This window comes from Octopus sinensis, linkage group LG10 (assembly GCF_006345805.1).
Source record: "Octopus sinensis linkage group LG10, ASM634580v1, whole genome shotgun sequence".
In the NCBI taxonomy this organism is placed as follows: Eukaryota; Metazoa; Mollusca; class Cephalopoda; order Octopoda; family Octopodidae; genus Octopus; species Octopus sinensis.
Window position 1 is genome coordinate 54,998,157 of NC_043006.1, and position 24,835 is coordinate 55,022,991.

Consider the following 24,835-nt stretch of genomic DNA (forward strand, 5'->3'; position numbering starts at 1 on the left):
TGGCTTGGTCCAGTTTCTTCAGAAAAATCACCGAAAGAAACAGTTTTTAAATTTTCACTCCATTCAGGTGCCAATTCAGTTTCTTTATCGCTGTCGGAGCTCTCGAATTCACTGTTTTCACTTTCGGAAAATGAAACATCAGATTCATTATCAAATACCATGTGCTTTTTTTTTTCAGTCATAGAGTTAGATTTATGAAGGTCTTCAGTAGAAAATCCTTCGAATTCTGACTCGCTGCTTGATATAATGAAATTCGTATCCATTTTTTGTCAGAATTACAAATTTTGAAAACACAATAGGAACAAATTTTGGAAAAAAATCTCTCAAAATTCACGGAATTAAAATTACACTTCGATTTTTGTACAAAACTGTAGTTGAACTGTTTACAAAGTATAATACGTGTTTTCACAAATGTACTAAAGAGATTTGCTCTGATATTCTCATTTAAATATGAATAGGTAAATTTGGGCGGTTTGGTCACAGTAACCAAAACTTTTTTCAGGCGGCTTTGGGCGGTTTGGTAACGAAAGGGTTAAACTGGCCATATCTCTTAAGTATTCTACTTGTTTTATGTTCAGACTGGCTAGGACTGGCTTCTCACACCTATCCTACAATGTCATTCCATTGCTACATAATCACATGTGACATAATGCAGGATTAATTCAAAATGTGAATAAATAAGCATAACATTTGACAGAGTAACCTGACTGTTAAAGGGTTAATATCATTGTACTTTTGTTAGTTTAGCATGATAAACATATCTGGTCTGCACTTTCACTAATGATTGACAATAGGAAAAGTTTATTTTCCCTCCTTTGCCTGCACCAAAAATTTCCAAGCAAAATTGTAAGTGCAGAAACATCACTAACTAAACATATGTAGTTTGTTATAGTTCTCTCTCTGTATTTCCAGGTACTATATATGTGTATGTGTATATATATATATATATATATATATATATGTGTGTGTGTGTGTATGTATATGTATATACACACACACACACACGTGTATGTATATACACAGCTTATCTGTACAGTGTCTATTATATCATTGGTGCACAGGCTCCTTTCCACTGACATCTATGTCACATTAAAATCAGTGGAAAATAGGTTTTCATGTTATGGCATGGCATGACATGACTTTTCAGAAACAAAGCCTTTTCATTATGTGAAGTGATGGATAGTGGCTCAATATATATCATGGCTGTATGAATGTATAGTATCTCTACGGCAAAATGTCTGTGTGTGTATCCTTTATACAAATCCACAATTTTTCAGTTAGAGGGCTTGCACTTTCTATGGTCATTCAAAACCAAGGGTGGTCGTGCACATCTTCACATTCCCCCATTCACCCCGCAAAGCCATTAAAAAATCAATAGAAGTGACTTTTTTGTGAATTTTCTATCCAAAACCCAATCAAAATGCCCGAAACTTGATACGCCAATAGAATGTCAGCTAGCTGTATGTGATTGGTCGGAGATTTGGACAGTACTCGCGTGTATGTGTGCATGCTCGCAGCTGTATATGCATGCACTAGCACTATGACCCAGCATTGCTGGGTCATAGTGCTAGTAGTTTATATATATGTGTGTGTGCATATATATATATGTGTGTGCACACACAATAAGCATCATAATTGTATCTATTAAACTGGATAGGAGTGTAAATGTGACATCCCTTTGTTTAGAGTAGGTGTGGGTAGCAACTATTATCTTTGCAAGTAGCTCCTGATTAGTATGTTTAGTGTTGTTAGCCTTGGATGATTTCTAGACAAGCAGACTTATGATCAAAAGTACTCCTGATGACAATTCCAGCTTCACTTCAGGTAGTGTATCTATACCTGTGGTATCTAACATGTCCTTCTGCCTTTAAGGTATAAGGAGATTTATTGCTATTTCTGGAAGGTTTATCCACCAGCTACAGATCTCTCCATTGGGGTTGATGTTTGGCTTGATTACCTCTTGATTTGATGATGTATTGTAGGAAACTATGGGTTGTTTGATAGAGGTGTAGTTTTATTGAAGAAAACTTGACCAGCGTGTTTATTATAGGATTTAAGGTGTGATACCTACAATTGATGTGATGCGAAGAGATACAAGTGGAATTTGATAGAAGTGGTTAGTGTTTGCTAGTTCAGAGGAGCTTCAACCATTGCAATATTAGAAGTTGCTAAAGAAATGATGGTTGGTGAAGTAAGTCTTTGATAATCAGATCAGTTACTTCATATATATATATATATATATACGGGGTGTCCCAAAGGTCACTGATGGGTTTCACTTCTTACTAACTTAAGTTTACAAATAAATGCATGAACTTTCGATACAATATAAAGGACATAATGGAAATTAGTATGCATAAGTCAAATTTTGCAACACCTCTACATCACATATGAAAAATGACATGGCTTCTCATGCCCGTGCTCTTTCCAAAACTTGCACCATAACACCCTTAAGAGTTTCAAACCCCATTTCTCTGATTTTTCTATAGATGTTCTCCTTCAGTTGCACCAGGGTTTCCGGTTTGTTGATGTAAACCCTCTCTTTCAAGCATCCCCACAAGAAAAAAATCTGGGCTGGTCAAGTCTGGGGAATGTGAAGGCAAGTTGACGTTGCCGCAGCGGGAGACTATTCTCTCTCCAAAGCACTGGCATAGCAACTGCATTATTTCTCTTGCAGTATGAGCAGTTGCTCCATCTTGCTGGAACCATGTGTGAGGTCTACATTGAATGGCCTTCATGTGTCCCGGACTTGACTAACCCAGATTTTTTCTTGTGGGGACACCTGAAAGAGAGGGTTTACATCAACGAAACAGAAACCCTGGTGCAACTGAAGGAGAACATCTATAGAGAAATCAGAGAAGTTGGGTCTGAAACTCTGTAGGGTGTTATGGTGCAAATTTTTGAAAGAGCATGGGGGTGACATTCATTTACAACTATCATGCAATATAGAAAGGAGACACACATATGCTCACTAATGCATATACATACAGGGGATTTCTTTCAATTTTGTCTCCTGAAACTACTTATAATGTTTAGGTCAACCCAAGGCTATACTAGAGGACATTTGCCCAAGGTACCACATAGTACTACTGAACCCAAAACCATGTGGTTGGGAGGCAAACTACTTAAGGACAGTCATTTAAAATATTTTATATATATATATATATAACGGGAAGTTTTACGAAAATAAACAAAAGACAAAGGCAGGTGGAGTACAAACAAACAAATGTATTAGTATGGCGCTCAGGAATAGAAATAGAACAAGTCTTTTACGTTTCGAGCCTACGCTCTTCGACAGAAAGATACACAGAAAAAAAAACAAGGAGAGAGAATGAATGCGTGTAGGAGCTAACAATTTATCATGGCGTTATATATATATCATCATCATTGTTTAATATCTGCTTTCCATGCCTTCCATATATAAATATGTATATATATATATATCATCATCATCGTTTAGCGTTCACTTTCCATGCTAGCATGGGTTGGACAGTTCAACTGGGGTCTGGGAAGCCAGAAGGCTGCACCAGGCCCAGTCTGATCTGGCAATGTTTCTACGGCTGGATGCCCTTCCTAACGCCAACCACTCTGTGAGTGTAGTGGGTGCTTTTTACATGCCACCGGCACAGGTGCCAGATGAGGCTGGCAAACTGCCACGATAGGATGGTGCTTTGTATGTGCCACCGGCACGAGGCCAGTTGGGGCGGCGCTGGCAACGGCCACGTTCGGATGGTTCTCTTACGTACCACTGGCACTGGTATCACAGCTGCAATTTCCATTGATGTTGATCCATTTCGATTTTGATTTTGGATTTTCACTTGCCTCAACAGGTCTTCACAAGTAGAGTTTTGTGTCCCAAGAAGGAAAGGTATGCATAAGTGGACTGGCTACATCCCATGTAGAGGCCACGTGTTATGGTCTCACTTGTCCTGCCGGGTCTTCTCACGCACAGCATACTTCCAAAAGTCTCGGTCTCTAGTCATTTCCTTGGTGAGACCTAAAGTTCGAAGGTTGTGCTTTACCACCTCGTCCCAGGTTTTCCTGGGTCTGCCTCTTCCACAGGTTCCCTCAACCGCAATACATATATATATATATATAATATGTGAGAATTATTCGGTAGCCATGATAAAACTCCGAGTTTCGGATGCCGGGGTGGAAATCCATGCTACCATCTCTTCAGTTATCCATCAGATGGCCAGATAACTGAAGAGATGGCGGCGTGGATTTGCACCCCGGCATCCGAAACTCGGAGTTTTATCATGGCTACCGAATAATTGTCACATATTACATTTACAGATAAATTCCTCTATTTACATGATATCGAGGTCTCTTTCATTCTTTTGTTGTCTTCATCATCATCATCGTGTAACGTCCGTTTTCCGCGCTAGCACGGGTTGGACGGTTCGACCGGGGTCTGGGGAGCCAGGGGCTGCTCCAGGCTCCAGTCTCTCTGGCAGTGTTTCTACAGCTGGATGCCCTTCCTAAACGCCAACCACTCCGCGAGTGTAGTGGGTGCTTTTTACGTGCCACCTGCACGTATATATATATATATATACATACATATATATATGTGGTATATGGCTTAGTGGTTAGGGTTTTGCGCTTAAAATTGCTAGGTTGTTTTTTTGATTCCTAGACCAGGCCTTATGTTGTGTTCTTAAGCAAAACACTTCATTTCGTGTTGCTCAGCAACCATTTCATCATCTGACATGTAAATTACATACTTGTACAATTAATATTGATTTGATGGAGAGAATGAGCTAATGTGAACACAAGTAGTTGATCACTATAAGCAAATCAGCTGTTTGGTTATTCAGCAAGAAATTGCAAAACCCTCATACATTGTCTAATGATGGGAGAGACCATGGTATTTATATATTGAATCAGTCTGGGTGAAGGAGACATACCCATGTCCTTTACAAGCTCTCCAGACAGGCCAACAAGCGCGTCTCTTCATGGGCGCTTGATTTGCAAGAACTAGCAACCAAATCTCTCTCCGATCACACTCTACTATCTTCTATAAAGACAGAACATGTTGTATAATGTAATCCTATACATTGCTCAAAGTGATGAGATGGTCCTGCTTGGAATTTTTGATCATACATTGACCTGCAGCTGAAGACACATAAGAGACAAACTACTTGAAACAGCCCCTGGTTCTAGGACATAAACTTTCTGTTTTATAGTGATCTAAATTAAAATTTTTCATCAAAATTTCATGCTAATTTATGTTGCAAGCCCCACTTTAATGTTGACAAAATTATTTTATTGAATTGTTCCTTATTTAAAAAATTTATTGAAGCAAAGTTGGATTTCAGAAATATGGTAAGAAAAGGGTCAAATATTTCAGTTTTGAGTTAAATAAAGGAGATGGTGTATTGACAGTAATACTGTTCCTTACACAAGGTTTGTTAACTTAGTTTTGACAGTTTCTATTTTATTTCTTTTCTTTTTTTTTTACATGTTGATTTCAACTCTACTAAGTTCTGCTTTGCCTTTCATCTTTCTTGGCTTGGTTTAGACAAGCTACATCACAGTACGTTTCCAGTAAACCCTTCCTCCCAAATTTTGAAGCTTGTTTCAAAGTTAGAAATCCTAAATTAGTTTCAAATCTGACACACTGTTTATTTATTTATTTTGGGGGTAGGTGGGTGGGTTACTATGATTGTGTAGTTTTGACACTTCTGTTGACCCACATCTCTTGACTATGTATCATGAAGTTTTGCCAGCTTGGTAGAGTCAGATCTTTCAATAACATTTTTACCCTGGTCAGAAAATTTTGCCAATTCTATAAGAATCATATCTGTCAACAGCGTATTTTTACTTTGGTTGTTGTGGAAGTTCTAGAGTGTTATAGGAGTATTGACATTATAACTAAATACAAATTGTTTTGTCGCTTAATCATAGCAGAGGTGTTTTTGTTTATTATCATTTTCACTTTGTGATGGTTAGCTTTGCAATCTTGTTTCAGTTCCCACTCTGAGCTACTTGCCTGTGTGCTTTTGTTTTCCTTGCTATTCTAATGATCTTGGTGTAAAGTTGACTATTTAAGACATCTTTTAGTTGTTTCCTGTCTTCAGCTCCAACTAAGTCCTTTTTCATGTCACTGATTTTATTTGAAAAGCAATAAATAAAATAAGATAATTTCTTTTTCTTCATAGCTAAGGGTTTGTCAGTAATTTTCCTGGTCCTATGCCTTTCTATGTACATTATTATATTTTTTAAAATCATATTCTGGGTTGGTTTCTCTTGAGAGTTTCCTCTTAGTGATACATAACGTTCTTTTTGTTTCTATAGGAAAAACCTGTCCAAAGTCAAATACACAAAACCCGGGGTTCTACCACGATACGCCATCGTCAATGTGTACCTATGCGGCAGGTTTGTTATAGATCCTCTTTCCTCCAGTTGTTTCTCTTAAGCAACATATTATATATGTGTATTCATGATGCAGTATAATATTTCATCTCTGGTATTGACCTTTATTCCAGCTTTGTTATAAATAGCTCATGATATACATGTTATATAGACCTGTCTTCAGTCATATCATTCAGGAGGTATAAGATCTTTAATAAAATTCAGTTTCTAATAACTGCGTTAGATAGATGTTTTGGCAGTAGCTGTGTAATTTAAAAGTAGCAGGTTAGACTTCTAATTACCATGGTCATTACTTTACATTTAGCAATTAATATTTTTCTCTTTTTGGTTCCTTCAGCTTGGTTGGCTCCTCTCACTTGCATGTTAATGTTTTGACTGTTTTGTTTACTCATTCTGTTGACAAAGGCCCGACTGGCATAGCATCAAAAAACTGTCCTTGATGAAATAAGGACAATAATAATACAGTTGTGAAGTCAGTGCTATGAGATATAAACCATTAGCTCCAATAATTCATCCAAATAAATGAATTTACAAAACATCTAGTCTGCTCTAATACAAAAATAGATGATTTTATAATATTTTTAAGCCTTCAACATTAAATTTTGTTTTGAAGCTTTTCAGTAAAATTGCCATGTGTTGATTTTGTTTATTTTATGAATAATTATGTTGAGAATTTTTTCAGTTTTCAAACAAATATTTACCATTATACTTTGTCAGAGGATTAGCTTTGTGGTATCATAGCAGTTGATTTTACTTTTACTTTAACCTGTTAGCATTTAAATCAGCCATATCTGTCCAAAATAGTTTCTTTTATGTTTGAATCAGCCATATATGGGGTCTCTCACCTATCCTACATTATTATTCTAAGACAAAAAAAAAATCATTGAAATCTTGAAGCTATTAGATAATGCATGATTAATTCAAAACAATGTGAATATATTAAGCATTACATTTGACAGTCATCTGAATGCTAAAGGGTTAAAAGTTATATTTATTTCTCTTCATGACAGTGTTGTGATGTCTTTGTCATCACCATTTTAGCGTCTTTTTTCTATGCTTTTACTGGTCAGATGGAAATTTGTTATGACAGATTTTCTATGCTGCTGCCACATAAAAAACACTGTGTAAAGCATTAGGAAAGGCATCCAGTTTCTCAAACCATGCTAAAACAAACAATCAGAGCCTGGTTCAGCTTACCAGCTCCTGTCCAACACATGCCAACATGAAAAACAGACATTAAGTGATGATGATGATGATGGATGCTTTTCTTGTAACCAACCCTCACTTGTTTCAAGTAAGGTAACAGGAAATTCTGTCTGGGACCCTTGTATCTCAGTCTACATTTGTTCTACATAGACATACTTTTTTGGAATTAGAATGATCCAGGGATTGAAAATGCTTTTTCATTTGGTTCTTGAACATCCAGCATTGGGATCAGGTCTGGATGAGTATTTGTTATATGCTGACAGTTGAAAATCCAAATTTTAAAAAATTTGTGAACTTACAAGTTTTTCATTTAAACTGAACTTAAAGTAATATCCTACTGGTAGGGTACCAATAAATGCTTTCTTATTATTGATCTCTTTAGTTTTGGGCCACAGCCCTCTGCGAGAGCTACCTTAAAAGTCCACATGGAGTGCAGATTTTCAGCTAATATGTGTGTGTCTGTATGTATATATATATTGGGTGTGGTGAATAAATTGTCATCTAAATTATGCAAAAATGAAAATAATACTTACATCTCATTTTAACAGATATATTTACCAAAATTACATAGAAATATCTTGAAATACTAAAGAGTAAATTTATTCAATAAAATCGCCATTGGCTTCAACCACAACCTCCAGGCGACTTTGGAATCTCCTGCAACTCTTCTGAATGGTCTCCTTGTTTAAGTTGGTGAATGTTGCAATAATCCTTGTCTTCAGTTCATCTTTGGTGTTACAAGGAGTTTAGTTGGTCTCATTCAACTGCACCCCACACATAATAATGAAAGAGATTGCAGTGTGGGGAGTTGTGTGGCTACATGTTAGGGGTGTATTGGTTGCAGAAATTGTATGACAGCCGTGACTGGGTTCTCCTTGTGTGGCATGGTGCAGAGTCCTGTTGCCAGACATAGGGTCTTCCAGTAGCCACCTTCTTGACCCAGAGCAAGACTACCTCCTCCGGGCACTTGATGTAGGCATCTGTGTTGAGTTTGAGGCCATGTGGGAAGATGAATGGAGGCACAATGTTGCCATCACTAGTAATCATTTCAAACACCATGATGTTGACTGGGTATTTGATTTTTATTACTCCCGGTACATATTTGGATGACATGGCAAGCCAACAGTTGTTCTATGTGTTCACTATCTGATCCTGGCAGAAATTTTTCTCATCTGAGAAAAACGAAAACATGTTCGGTTGGAGGGGTTGCTTGAGTTTGTTCAAAAGCTTTGTGGTATACTCTTCCTTTTGTCCTTGATGACTTGAGATAAAAATTGGTCCTTTCTCATCTTGTATGACAGATACCAAATGTTTTCATGCACTATCTGCCTCATAAGAACTCAGACACTCCCATGTGTAGTCAACAAAATCAAAAACAAACAATGCACATGCACAAAATTAAAAATATAAAATGGCATCAATTTACCCATCGCACCCTGTATATATATTTCTGTATGTGTATGCATCTTTGTATTTGTGTTTGTCCCCTCTGACCCTGTAACTTTAGTGGTTCGGCAAAAGAGACCAATGGAATAAGTACCAGTCTTAGAAAGAAAAGAAGTAGTTGGGTCGATTTATTTGATTAAAATAAAATTCTCCAAGGTAGTGACCCAGTATGGCTGCAGTCTAATGACTGACGTAAGTAAAAGGTAAAAGATAAGTGTTGAACCACCAACTAACTAATATTATATGTTTCTACCAATGGTGGCAAAAGTATTCTCAATATTACCTGTCATGTGAAAGGTAACTCTCTAAGTAAGTATACAATGGCCAATGCAATCAGTTTTACTTTCCTTAATGGGACAGACAAATCAGAAGAGATTGAAACTGCTAATTAATAGATGATTTGATTTGATATGATATGAAAGTGGTAGTGTCATGGTTACAAACATACAAAGTTCACATTGTTTTACAGTCATTTAGTTGTTTTCACACAAAGCTTATATTTTCTTAATACAGTTCTATATTTGAGAGATGCAAAATTATGTACATTATTTGATTATTTACATTTGACGGATATTTGTCCTCATCTTGTTTATTGTTAATTTCGATACTGGGTTCCCATTGCTAAGGTATTTTTCGTATGTTATTGTTATTATTATTATTATTATTATTATTCAGGTTACTGCCTGGAATCGAACTTGGAATCTTGGGGTTAGTAGCCCACGCTCTTAACCACTACACCATATACTCGTGGACAATGATGGAGTAAATTTTATAGGCTTATAAATCTAATATTTTCCTATCCTTCCTTAATACCGGTTCCCGTATTTTCTTGATTAAAATTTTGAAAGAAACCTAGTTAACTATTTCATTTAAAAGTACGCTGGCTGAGAAACATGGTTTGCTCAATGAAAAAGAATAACATCCAGTTTCCTTTTCCTTGTGGGAGCTTACTTGTTATGATGTAAAGTATTGTAACTGTTGCAATAATTGTATATTAATTTTGGTCTGAAGTTGATTTTCTTTCTGATGATCAAAGGTTTTCCAGTTCTGTCCATCATGTTTTATTACTATTATTTTCTGACAGTGCATATTTAAACTAGCCATATCTGGCCCATATATTCTACCTGTTTTATGTCCAAACTGGCCAGATTTGGCCTTTCACACCTACCTACTATGTCATTCTGAAAATAAACAGTCACATATTTGGAATCTTGAAGCTGCAAGATGAATGCATGGTTAATTCAAAACAATGTAAATAAATATGAATTACACTTGATAGAGTAATTACACTAGAAAGAATGCTAAAGGGTTGATTTTTCAAGTGTGTGATTTGAAGAAGATTTGACTATGATTTTAGGGAGCTTGAGTAAATCACGGATATTGGGCACTTTTGGCACTAGTTGAAATAAATGTCAGCGCATTCTAAGGATCCTCTAGCACATTATTTCTGCTCTGTATTGATTCTAATATTCTATATCATTATCCATTCTTTTTTTTTTTTTTAATAAAGATGGTGGTATAGAAGTGTTATGCCTGCAGCATTTGTTTTATTATTAAAAAATGTCTATCCAACTATAGAATATATGTGCTTCAGTTATTCACATGTAATCATCAACAATTAATATCTGTTTTCTATGCTAACATGGATTGGATATCAAAGCTGTTTTAACAGATACACAAAAACTTCATTCAGTCTCTAGGTCACTGAAAATTTTGAATGAAAAATTCTTGTTATAATTGTGGTAATTTACAAAAGACAAAGGAATATTAGAATTAGCCATTATGTTTATTTTGTAGCAATTAAGTTGTAGAAAAGGTATAAAATATTTCATATTAGACCATCTTGATTACAGTGAGGTCTGGTTGTCTGCTGCTTCACTTGAAAGGGGAGTTTTGCTTCAATCCAATCATTAATTTTGACAATCAATAATGGACATTTTTTCTTTTTACACATATTGCCACAAATATTCTAGAGTCTTCAGCTAGTTTTGAATAAAGTTTTGTCTGAAATGATACCTTATACATTGTGGATTTTTGTACTCCCCAAAGTATAGACCTCACTCTATACACATGCATGTACATATGTATATGTGTGTGTGTGCATATATATATTTATATCCAAAGTTTACAGTCTTACTCTGTTGGATTGTGCGTGTGTACTTGTAGTTTGTGACACACACATACCTATTTGCTGACTTTGGGCCTTCAACCATTTAAAAAAAATTTCTCTTATATTATTGTTAACTGAGTTTTATGATCCAACCACGCAGTAGAATTTTTATTTTTATTTATGCACCCTTTTCGAGCCTAGCCAGGCTCATAGGCCTGGTTTCTGAGGCGTATGTATTCCCCCCCAGCTGGATGGGTCGCTAGTCCATCGCAGTGTTACCCAACAAACAGGAAGGGAGAGTGAGTGAAAGTTGTGGCGAAAGAGTACAACAGGGGTTGCCACCACCCCCTGTCGGAGCCTCGTGGAGCTTTAGGTGTTTTCGCTCAATAAACACACACAACGCCCGATCTGGGAATCAAAACCGTGATCCTCTGACCGTGCCCTAACCTCTGGGCCATTGCACCTCTTTGCAGTAGAATGCCTTTTATGTATTATTATTAAATTATGCTCTAGTTTTTGACTTGAATAGCTTACCTAGGTAAAATTAAGATCTCTTAACATTGGAGTAGAGGTTATTTTCTCTACTCAGCTTGAACTTGGTCAGCTACTAATAGCATATCAATTTGCTACCTGACTTTAAATCCTACTGAGAGTTGATAAACAAACACCAGTAATATACTGATATTGAATTAAATGATTATAGGTTCTTCACAAAAATTGATTAGTGAAAGAAACCCAAAGTTATCGACATTATCTTATCTGGTGCAAATTACAGTTACATATATCTATGAATTATAATCACAGCTTTTAATTTATGAGCTAGTTATTTGTAGAAAAGATAGGCTAATGTGTGGCACTACATCACTGAAATTTCTGGCTTCCTGTATTGATTTTAAGTTGAATTAGTCTGTTGGTGTCCAGCCACCATAATCCAATTATACAATGCTAGCATTTATAAATGTATTCTTTACCATGGTACTTTTTTATTGTGAAGTGGATTTGGGCTCTCAAGGGTTATGTTTTTGCACAACACAGCAACAGTAATTCTTTATGAATTACCAGCTAGCGGTGACTCTTATTCCTTGTGAAACTATACTTCAAGTTTTCTAATATCTTGTATTTTATACAATTCAATTTAGTAAGGAGTAACAGGATTTGATAATACTTCTTTTGAAAGGAATTTTGGATTAAAATTTTAAAATAGAAGACCTAGAGTATTTTTCAAACTACAGGAAATGTGAGTTTGAGTCCTATGGGCAGCTTTCAACTTTTTCTATCCAAAAAGGTTCTTCAATCCAATATTTATGCTATTATTTATAGCTTTGTCTGTGCACTTTGCGAATATTCCAGAAAAGTATTACTTCATATTCTCTTGAAAGTTTATAAAAATTCTTGATGTCAATAAATTTATATTTATTTTGTTTGCTTCACTTGAGCATGAAAGTTATCACAAAAGTTAGTTATATGTTTTTTAGTCATTTCCTGTTGTTTTTTTTTCTCTTCAGATGATGACGTTCATGATGAAAATGAAGCAGAAATGCTTCGGGCTGATGCTAACATTCCTATCGAGGAATTGGTGGCCAAGTATCAGAAACAGGGCACTCCACAACAACTTGTTGGTAACAAGAAGAAAAAGATATTTGATTCACCTGCTATTCGACCCAAGAAATTAGGTTCAGAAGCATCTGATGATGATGCTGAGGCAGATAGTGGTGTCAGTTCCAGCAGTAGCAGCATTGCTAAAATCACAAATGGTCATGCAGATAATGAGAATAATCTTAATACAGAAAAAGAATTCAAAGCTAAAAACTCTGCTGCAGACAGTAGCATATCATCTGATCGAACTGAACTCCAAAATAATGAGGTAGAAGAAGCAAGGTGTTCAGAAAGTGACACCTCACAAAACTCTGCCCAAGACCTCAAAAGCAATGCTAGTTCATCCAAAACAGAAACTGTTGCTTCTTCTGCATCTCAACCTTCATCTTCCTCATCATCTTCATCAATATCATCATCCTCATCATCTACATCCTCTGCATCCACATCACTCAAAGATGATTCTGATGAAGCCCAAGCCTCCAGTTCTTCATCTGTGCCTGGACCGTCAAGTAGCCATGCTTCAAATTGGGTATGTTGATGTTGTTTATAGTCAAATGTTATCTTTCACAAATTAAAATATAGACAGTCTGTTCAGGCATAGAAAATTACATATTAATAAAGATTTCTGGACTTCTTTGCTTCCTTTGACATCATATGTGCTTTCTATTTTCAAAACCTAATTCCATATTATTGATGCAAGCAGCAGTTATGGATAAATTATTGAATTTTAAAAGCTAATCTGCTTATGTTTTGTATCGTGTTAATCATAAAATTGCTTTAATACTTTACTGTCTGCTAAGTAATTCATGTGTGCTATATGTATTTTCCAACCTTCCAATGGCACTGTGCCATTTTACATATGTCTATAACTGAATGGTTAACTTTCTTGGAAACTGGCCAAAAGCCTAGAATCTGAAAATGAACCTGTGGTTAAATTGCTTGTGTTATAGAAATACCAAGATATTAAAAATTGCAAATGATATCACTGAAAAGGCAAGCTTTACTATGTCTAAAGTAGGCTTCATATATTTTACTATAGTTTTCTTCCTCTCTTTCATAAAATGCATGTCTAAATAACTGAGGATTTGTTTACAGATTTCAACTAGTATGTTGCTTAACTGAAGTGTTTATACATTAGGTATTTAATGAAATAGCTTTCTTTATGTACAGTTCAAATCCTATTCCTAGCCTTCAAAACAACATAAACGATTTTACTTTCATCCCAGCCACACACACACACACATCACAGAACTTAGAGCTATCCACCTGTGGAACATATTATTTTGAGACTACTGTAATTTTTGCTCCCACTAAACTATCAAAGTCATGGTAATTGATGAGAATGGTAAATAGAGATCCTTCTAGGAGAAATACAACAGATAGATTTCGGTTAGGCTTTTTTCAGAGTTCGGGATGTTTCTGTGTACATTATTCACATATATTTATTATTACATTATAATAAATCAGTTGAAAATATTTACAAAATGGAAACAAACTTATAGATTGCAAGTACACTTGTCATGGTTCAGTGAGTAGTGTAGTGTAACTCACTTGAGAATTTGTACTACTATTCTTTTCTACTCTAGGCACAAGACCTGAAATTTTGGGGGAGGGGGCCAGTCAATTAGATTGACCTCAGTACGCAACTGGTACTTAATCTATCGACCCCGAAAGGATGAAAAGCAAAGTCAACCTCGGCAGAATTTGAACTCAGAACGTAAAGACTGATGAAATACCGCTAAGCATTTTGCCTGGCATGTTAATGTTTCTGCCAGCTCGCTACCTTAAAGAATTTGTACTAATATTGTTGCATTAATCGGTCAACTGTAACCATTTGTGAAAACACCCAAAATAATGCACCATTGCTTTTCCTCTGTGTGCTCCATTCACAAGTCTTTGCTTTGCATTGTCTGACCTCTTATTCTGGTGTTTCTGTGAATCTATCTTGCAAAATGGAAATTCTTAAAACTAGTTATTATTTAGTCCAGGATCAGTCTTGAGCAAGCAGTATTGTAATCAAAAGTATTCCAACTGTGAGTCTCCAAGTATATATCCAATTTAAAAAATAAAAAAATCTTTATTATTTAGTAGATTATAATTTGTATAACTGACTACTATGACAAATCAAGCAACCATGTAGAGGCTTCTAGTTAATGTAAGAAACCACATGACCTGCTTTAAACTTGAAAACACATGGAAGTTTCTAAATTGTGTAACAAATACCTGACAAATGATTTCTTCATTTGAATTGAATTCGTTTTCTCTGCTTCAATTTCATGCCAAATCTATACCAACTGGTATAGTTCTCATCTGGTAGTTTTTATGCTGTGAAGCTTCAGTTGTGTGAAAGGAATTTAGGTTAAATATACCATATACACTACACATGTTGTACTCTCATCCTCATTCATCAGCACCAAGTAATGTTAAAACATTTTACATATATATATATATATGAAGACATGTTGGGTCAAGCGAAATCTAAATTGAATTGAACCAGCCAGGATCCCTGGTCTGGTGGTACGTAAAAAGCACTATCCGACTCATGGCCGATGCCAGCGCCGCCTCAACTGGCTTCCGTGCCGGTGTCACGTAAAATACACCAATCCGACTGTGGCCGTTCCCAGCCTCCCCTGGCACCTGTGCAGGTGGCACGTAAAAAGCACCCACTACACTCACGGAGTGGTTGGCGTTAGGAAGGGCATCCAGCTGTAGAAACATTGCCAGATAAGACTGGAGCCTGGTGCAGCCTTCTGGCTTCCCAGATCCCCGGTTGAACCGTCCAACCCATGCTAGCATGGAGAACGGACGTTAAACGATGATGATGATGATGATGATATATATATATCTATATCTACTACATATGTAGGAAATTATGTCTGGGTGTGTTTGTGGAGTTAGCTAATTCATCCTACATCGTTTTATCGATTTTGATGAAACTTGATACATGAGTAGAACTCATGTCTGGAAACCTCATGGCATACTCAGATATTTGAAAAAATCTATAATAGGGCCCCTGGAATGGATCCTTATATATAGCCAAGGGAAATAACCGATTCATTTTCCTATATTATTTGGTATAAATCAAATTGAGTATGCTTATTTCTTAGTATTTGAACTGTTAATTATTTTTGCAATTTATCCAGTAAAACCCTTAAACAAGTTAAAATTATTTTCCTAAACAATAGATGATGAAAGAGGGAGAGAAATTATTGTTAGTGCGCAATAAATAGTTGTTGAATTTTATCCTTCTAGCAGAGTCAAATTTGCCTTCCATTCTTCTAGGGCAAATAGATAAATAGCATCTTTGTACTGGAGAAAGTTTAAATTAAACTAAACATTTCCATTACAGATTGGGACATTCTACCCTCTGGTTCCTTCAGCCTAACAGCCATTATGTTCTTCCTTCTGCCTCTGTCTTTGGTATGAGCTGGAACTTGAAACCAGTTTGTGCCACGGTGTGCAGGTTACCTTTTAAGGTGTATCTTCAGGTTTTCTTTAGCCTACTCTTTGGTCTCTTCCTACCTGCTGGTAACTATCTCTTTGCAGTTCTTGCTGAGATATTATCTTCAATTTGTAAGACATGCTCTACCACCATGCCCTACCCTTCATGACAAAACTCAGGCATTTTGCCCTTTGAAGCATCTCCTTCTTTGTGATCTTGTCTTGCCATCTATTGCCCAGGATTTTTTGGAGGCATCTTTGGAAAGTATCAATGTATTTTACAATTCAGGTGGTACTTTTCCATGTGTCAGCAATAGAGATTGTTGACCAGAATTACCTTAATTTGGTTTGTGATGTGAACCTCTTCAATTGCCATATTGATTGGAGTTTGTTGACTACTCCCGCATCTTTGGCAATCTTTTGTAATGATATCCTACTTTCTGTAGGATATCGTTTTCCCATCTATTACTGTTTCCTCTTTATTGCCAATACTCTATATGTTGCTATTGCCCCTGAGGTAATGTCATGAATGCCATAAATTCCCTCTTTCTCACTCAATTTTCTATCCTAAAAATATATTACTGGATGCTTATATGAAGTGGTCTCAGTGAGCAGCTAGATTAACATGCTTTTGATGTTAGATGTTAATAAGACACTTCATTCTTCATGGTTAAAGCTTTATTCTAATTTCTCAACTTTTACCATTTCAGGAACCCCAGCCAGGCAGCTCTGGATGTTCTCCGAAAAAAAAGTCTCTCTATACAGGTGAGGAAGGTGATATGGAAGGAAAAATTGAGGATGATGATGATGAAGATGAAGAAGAGGACGATGAGGAAGATAGTGAATTAGATGAGTCTGATGAAGAATATGAAGGGTAAGGAGAAATTTAATTTTTGAATTCTGAATTTCCTAACAAATTTTTTTCTTTGCTTGAGTTGACCTTTCTTAATCTCTATGCCAGTGTGTCAAGCAAAACATCTTATGATGCAAGTGAAATCACCACAACATCTCTTCTCAGATCTACCTTGTGTAAAGACATCTTTTAGTTTGCACATGATGCTATCTCATGGACAACAAACAATTGGAAGTCACCATAATAGCTTGACCTTGCAATCTCTGATGATCTCTCAAGGCAATCTTACATAGCAGTGCCAAAACTGTTAAAGTTTAGAATTATTCTTTGGAACTAGAAAATACAGAAAAATACTTCATCTCCTGCTGCACATACAAACATCCTGGACTATCTTCATAAGAAGACTCATTGGATTGACTCACTCATTACTAAAACTTTACAGTTTCTAGTTCATTGATGTGGTTTTCCTCTTTGTACCTCTTGCATCACTACAACTACATTTCCCTTCTGATATAGCTTGTAGCATAGCATCTCTATCCAACACACATCTCTCCTATCACTCTAGATTCTTCACTTAACATTTCATTGAATCTTTCTTGTAAGACTGCACCTCATCTTAGTTTATTTTAAACATGACAACCTTCAGAATGTTCAGACTAAATAGAAACTCTTTTTCTTTTAGCCAGGAGAGGGTGTAGTACCCATGATTCTTTATAGGACTCCCAATTCTAGTGGAAGGGAAAGTTTCTTCAAATCAATGACCTAGCCTGAATACTTGATACTTGCAACAGAGAAGACTCTGCTAAAGGCTTCTAAGGTGTCAAATGGTGGTGATAACTGTTATGATACCAACCTGCTTGAGACCACCTCTAGTTATATGATACATTCTCTATATTTTAAAGTGATCTATTTTAAAACATTCCCTAAAATTTTCATGTTAATTTATGTTCTAAACACTGGCTTAATAATAATGATAGCTGTTTAGTAAATTCTCATTATTTCGAAGATTAATTGTAGCAAAAGCAATGTTTTAACAGAAATTTGGTAACAAAAGGATTAAACTGTGTCACAGGTAGTCTCCTACCAGGTGGGCCATGCTGGGATTTGAGTCCTTCTTGCAAAAAAATAGGAACAATTATTGAAAGACAGCTGGTCCAATGGTCTTACATTTTTGTCAATCCCACCCACCACAACAGTGTTGATATCCTAAAACCAAGGTGTCATGTAAAAAGCATTGGTGCTGGTTCCACATAAAATGCACTGGTGTTGGTGTCATGCAAAAAGCAGTGGTGATGGTGCCACATAAAAAGTACCCAGTACACTCTATAAAGTGGTTAGCATTAGGAAGGGCATCCAGCTATAAAACCATGCCAAAACGGACTATGGAGCACGGTGCAGTCCCTGGCCATGCCATTTCCTGTTTAGCTGTCCAACCCATGCCGATAAGGAAAACTGATGTTAAATGATGATGATCCTGAATTGGTATTTTTTTATTGACCTTCAAAGGATGAGAGGTAGCATTGACCCCTGCAAGATTCAAACTTGGAATGCAGAGAACTGGACCGAATACCACTGCATTTTACCTGGTGCTCTAACAAGTTTACCAATTTGTCTGTAATTGACTGCATTAATCTTACCAGTTAGAGAGGCTGTGTAGCAGCCATACGTATTGTTTCTCCTTTTGTTAACTTACAAACAGTTTATCATTGTTCTTTATCTTAATGTGTTTTCTGTTCAGCGACAGCAGTGATGACAATGGCCTAGATGAAGAAGATGAAGGAGATGATGATGAGGAAGATGATTATGATAACCAGAATTTAATGAAAGACAGTGAAGAGGTATGTATACCTAGGCCTATTTTCTCCATTCTGTTTTGTTTGTGTTAATTTTTTTTTCCCCATTAAACTTTCACAACAATGGTTTTTTGAGAAAAAACAATTTCTGTATTGGTTTTGCAATCCACCATATATTGATCAGTATTTAACCAACATTATTAAGTTATGGTTAGTTCTTATCTAGTTGTAAGTCAACCCTGATTGACTAGATTTGTTATAAAAGGCATTCCAAATGTGACCGATTCATCTTTTTTCCTTCAGACATCACAAATTATATAAGATGTCCTCCTTTTTAATATGGTAGATTTGGCCTAGAACGTGTTAAATAAGGTTGGCTTCTTTTGTTTAGTGCTAGGTTAGGCCTGATTGAATAGGCCTTTCATCAAAGACCCATTCATGATTATTTCATCTTTTGTGGGACATCAAAGTTTCTTGTCCAGTATACGCTTCCTTGTGTCAGAAGGTGTAATGATCTGAGGAATATTTAGCTGTCAGTTTTAGCAGTTTGGCCACATAAGATGAAATAATCATGAATAGGTCTTTGATGAAAGGCCTATTCAATCAATTTTACGAAATTCTTTGTTATATTTAAAATTAATTAAAAGAAACACTGAGCATCTCAAAATAAATTTGGTAACAAAAGGGTTATGAAAGGTCTGGTTGGAGGCCCAACTTTCTGAGTTCTTTCACAGGGCTTAGAAAAACTGAAGGACCACTGCACTAAGTGTGTGAATCTGAGAGGGAAATATTTTCAATAAAATCATAATTGATCCTCCTGTATGTTCTTTTAACCAAATCCAGGAACTTTTCAGCATCTTTCATTATGGTTTAGTTAAGAAATTTTTTGTTTCTTCTAATTAAAAGCTTTTTACTTTTATTTTTAGCCTGGAATGGACAGTGGTTGTACTGCCGTTGTTGCTCTGTTAAAAGGACAACGGCTGGTTGTAGCTAATGCTGGCGACTCACGCTGTGTCTTATGTAGCAACGGCAAAGCTAATGATCTCTCAATTGACCATAAACCTGAAGACGAGGCCGAGAAGTCTCGTATTGAGGCAGCTGGTGGTAAAGTTACAAGTGATGGACGTGTCAATGGAGGACTTAATCTGTCAAGAGCAATTGGTAATTTTCATTTTGACAATTCCCATCTTCTCTCCTGATTTTCATTCTTTCTGTAAAATTTCAACTATTTTTATTTTAGGTCTTGTAGTCCTACAGGTAAGGTTGTACAATATTTATAAAATATGTAGGCTAATGGGAATCATGGCTAGCACATGTAGTTAGGTACATGATGTGGTTATGTGGTTTCCTTTCTACTGCATTCATACTGAACAATGTGCTGATCAATGTGAAAAAATAAACTTTACACGTAATTGACATTCTATACATTATTGTTATTATGATGTCGCTTCACTGGCATGTGTAAAAAGATTCGAGCGAGGTCGTTGCCAGTACCGCCTGACTGGCGCCCGTGCTGGTGGCACATAAAAAGCACCCACTACACTGTCGGAATGGTTGGTGTTAGGAAGGGCATCCAGCTGTAGAAACTCTGCCAGATCAAGATTGGAGCCTGGTGCAGCCATCTGGTTCGCCAGCCCTCAGTCAAAATCGTCCAACCCATGCTAGCATGGAAAGCGGACATTAAATGATGATGATGATGTGCAAATATTGCAGATTCCATACAAACAGTAAGCTTGTTAATCTGCTTCTATTGATACCACTTACTCAGCTGATTGATGCCTTTAGAAAAGAAGTGAATGCCACAACTTCACATTTTCTTTGTATTTAAGCTTGCTTTTGAACCCTTCCTGATTTTTAGAGTTGCTGTTTAGTAGAATTTACTAGATTCTTCATTCACTTCCTGCCTTGAAAATATTTGAGTTACACATGAACTGCATCACTCTGACTAACTTGGGAAAATTTTCAAGGCTATAGTCACTGCTCTGTCTTCTGACCAATTTTATAAATCAACGTTATTATAATTAATCACCGATTCTCAGTGGAGTGAAGCAGTAAAGCAATATTTAGTTGCATTCACTTATGGTGTAAATTAATCATTGTTAACACTAACTTAACTGTTGTTGTTCAAGTGAATGGCATCTCTGAGTAATTCTTAGTATGTATACAACTCAGGTTGAGAAACAGCTGAGGATCACTATTCAAAATCAAATTATAGTTTCTAATTTTCAAGGGAAGTAATTGACAGCCAAATAATAATTGAATTTGCACTTTGCTGTATATTCATCTGTAACATACATACTCAGGCTGTCACAGTGTACCCTATACAATTAAGCACAGTCTTTTAGAATGTGCAGTAGGGTCCTCAATTAGAGCTGTGATGTGTGGACTGTGGCCCTGGCACTAGTCTGTTGGAAGACAGCTGACACACACACACACACACATATATATATGTGTGTGTGTGTGTGTGGTGGACTCTCCCATTGAAGACAACATATGATTGTTCAACTTTTGCCGAACAATATGCACAAATGATTTGTTTATAATAATCAAATGTATGTGCTGCACATTAACTCACCTCCCATCAAATTGACATTGCCTGGGCAGGTGCACGGTGTATCACATATCAGGTGAAGTAATTGCAGGGCAATGTGGAATGAAGTATTTTGCTCAAGAATTCAATGCACCACCCGGTCTAGGAATTGAAACCATGATATCACAGTTGTGAGTGCAACACCCCATCTACTATATATATATATATATATATATATATATGCTGGTATATATATTATACATACACATAAATTGTGGACATGTTTGGTTGTATATGAGTTTGTGAAACTGCTGAACCTTTCAATTTTCTATAAAGTAGTGACTATCTATTACCTACTGAGATTGCTTTCATTCTTGGACATATCTGATTAAAATAACCTTGTTTTGTTTTTTGCTTTGTAGGGGACCATTCCTATAAACAATTTACTGAATTACCACCTGAGCAACAAATGATAACAGCACTGCCAGATCTCCAAAGTTGGACTTTAAGTGAAGATGATGAGTTTCTTGTTCTTGCATGTGATGGAATATGGTAAATACACTGACTTTGCTTTCTTCACTTCTTTAATAAGATTTTTTTTCGTTTAGTCAGGGTAAGGTTAGCACCTATGCCACTTTTTCAGAGTACTGATACTACTAGCAAGAAATTATCCTACGACCAGAGTCCTGCTCCAAATGCTTGCAGCAGTGAATTTGTTGAAGTACTCAAGGTTTAGGTGGTGTATTGGCATATAAGCTAGAGTGGCATTGCTCCTCAACTAACTCATGGTAGACCACAAAATTTATATTACTAAAGCCTCACTCTATCAAGGAACACCACCTCTACCAGTTGTTTTGAGATCTTTAATGACACTACTGGATGTCAGTCTGTCATCAATCATTGATGTCACATTTACTTTCTTGCTTACAAAGAGATCTACTCTGTAACTAACCCTGGATGCAGAATCTTTACTAGATGCTGTCAGCTGGAATCAACTGAGTTGAGTACTTGCAATGAGCAAGATTACTACTCCTTGAAGAAACTAAAATACTACTTGCTAACAAAAATACCTACCCATTCTTTCTAACTTGTCAGAATTTGATATTTAATTATGCATGTTTTAATTCTTCTTACAGGAATTTTATGTCTAGTCAAGAAGTGGTTGATTTTGTTAAGGAACGACTTGAAGATCCTAATAGAAAACCAAATTTATCGGCAATTTGTGAAGAGGTAAATTAACAGTCAGTTACTTTCAGCCTGTCTCACCAATCAGTTCTGCTATTTGTTGTAAACATTGATTTTCCCATCTTTCTCATTGATAAGTAATTTTTATATAATGGAATGGGTGCTTAAGTTTTTTTGTCAGTCATATTGGTCAGTGAGATGTGATTACTGTACCTTTGATTAAAAGTCAAGCTGACTTTTAATCCAAGGTACTCCAGTTGCAGCTATCATTTTTTTTCTTCAAGCTGTTTAATTTAGATTTACATTATATCCTTTTTTTAAGACAGTAGGTTGTATAACGAGGGACACTTGGTTGCTATTTCTAGCAAGTTAAACGACCACTTACAGATTGCTTGATGTGAAAAGTGAAACTATATTAATCTTTCTACTAATTTCTTTTCTCTTCATAAGGAGAGTACAGAACTAAGTTTGGGAGAATATGTTCCTATCAAGAGGAATGGATTTTTTTATGTATTGAGCATTTGTTTTTGGTTTTTTTCTCAGCCATCAATTTTTGCTTTATATTTGTTTCTCTAAATCTTGACTGAAATAATCATGAACTTAATCTGAGATTTGTTGTTTGTATTTTGTAGATATTTGATTATTGCCTAGCTCCAAACACAATGGGTGATGGCACTGGCTGTGACAACATGACCTGTCTTATTGTTGACTTCAAAAAGAGAAATATTGGTGGTAAAAAACGAACCTCAGAACAGAAAGAAAATTCTCCAGATACACGAAACAGCAACAAAGTGGAGGCGACACCGTCTGAAGATGTAGATTCTCAGCCATCATCAAAACGATCAAAGACTGAAGATGATGATAATTAATTTTTATTTGAAATCTTTTCCCTCCCTCCCTCGAGACCATGGCTTACATTAATGGATGTAAGCTTCGTCATTCATAGAATTATTTGCACAATTTGAAAGAATCATTACATCACTCTGATAGTTGGCAAAATATTGGAAATATCACCAATTTGGAATTTCTTAACTATTAAAAGAATTATTTTATTTATTTTCTTTTAGATTAAAAAAAACTGAAATTTATTTTTTTATTTAACCTTAATGTTTTTATTTGCTTTCTCTGGTTCTAAGTTACCACATGGAAAGTTTTATTTACTATAATTGATTATTATTATTGCCATTTTCTTCCTATTTATGGCTGAGTTATTCATTATTAATAAAAGCCAATGGATAAAAAAAAAATGTTTCTAGATTAAATTCTGCATTTCTTTTGTCATCTAATGAATATATATATATATACACACACACACATATATGTATGGGTGTGTGTATATATAATACACACAATCACCTTAGCTTTGCAATCATTTAACATTAGCAAAGTGCTTGGAAATAATTGAAAATTCTTTCCACAAGTCAACTATTAGAGTTGGATATGAATTTTTCATTAATGCATCATTATTAATAATTATATCATACAACATATAGACACTCATTATAGAGTGATAATCCTTAGACTCTCATGTATGTGTGTGTATGAAGATATATATATATATGTGTATATGTATATGTATGTATATATTTATATATATATATATATATATATATATATATATATATATATATATATATATAAGGCATGTGGAAATCATTCGACTGGGTAGAAGACCAGCCAGGCTATGTAGATGTCTGCCATTTGCTGTAATGAACAGTCCAATCATTTTTATAGTATGAACAGCTCTAAATGCTGTTTACTCTTCTAGCATGTCCTGCTTCTTGCAATCGTTAACTCTTTTCAGCTTCATTTAGAACTTCTGTTTGTAGTTAATACATTTATGTATCGGGTTGTAGCTGTTATGACCTGAAGAATATTTTTTTGTATCAAAGATATTGGGTGGGGGAACATTATAATAAAGATAAAAAATGTATTTTGCAGGTCATTAACTATTTTGAATCTGTTTTTGCTTATTTTATTTTATTTAGTTTTTTTCTTTGTTTTGTGCGTGTTGTTTTTTCTTCTTGTGTGTGTTTATTATTATAATTTTATTTTTTACCTTGAAAATATTCTTAAGCTGATCTCTAGTGAGATCAGTTAAGATTTGTAAAAATTAAAGAAACTAGTTATTGTCTACATTGGCAGATAATAATGAAACAAAGCAATAGTTCACAAGGAGGATAAAATTACTTTGTCATGAAGAAAAGTCTGTTTCAGGTAGCACCCAAAGACTTTTAGTTGTTCTAAGGAAAACTGCTTTTCCAAATTTCTCTTTTACTTGTTTCAGTCATTTGACTGTGGCC

The 24,835-nt window shown here is 35.6% G+C and overlaps 1 protein-coding gene across 2 annotated transcripts in view; it reads left to right on the plus strand.

Moving 5' to 3' along the window:
• Positions 1 to 23,879, plus strand: part of LOC115216686 (probable protein phosphatase 2C 58) — a 35,084-nt gene extending 11,205 nt beyond the window's left edge. Inside the window, exons 4-11 of one of the 2 annotated variants that reach the window (XM_029786199.2) lie at positions 6,295 to 6,375; positions 12,640 to 13,259; positions 16,882 to 17,045; positions 18,763 to 18,862; positions 19,744 to 19,978; positions 21,770 to 21,899; positions 22,484 to 22,577; positions 23,165 to 23,879. In XM_029786199.2, the coding sequence (XP_029642059.1) occupies positions 6,295 to 6,375; positions 12,640 to 13,259; positions 16,882 to 17,045; positions 18,763 to 18,862; positions 19,744 to 19,978; positions 21,770 to 21,899; positions 22,484 to 22,577; positions 23,165 to 23,401 (1,661 nt within the window). In that variant the 3' untranslated portion in view covers positions 23,402 to 23,879. The remainder of the gene's footprint in view (positions 1 to 6,294; positions 6,376 to 12,639; positions 13,260 to 16,881; positions 17,046 to 18,762; positions 18,863 to 19,743; positions 19,979 to 21,769; positions 21,900 to 22,483; positions 22,578 to 23,164) is intronic. The other variant, XM_029786200.2, reaches the window with a different exon arrangement.
• The last annotated feature ends 956 nt before the right edge of the window (positions 23,880 to 24,835 follow it).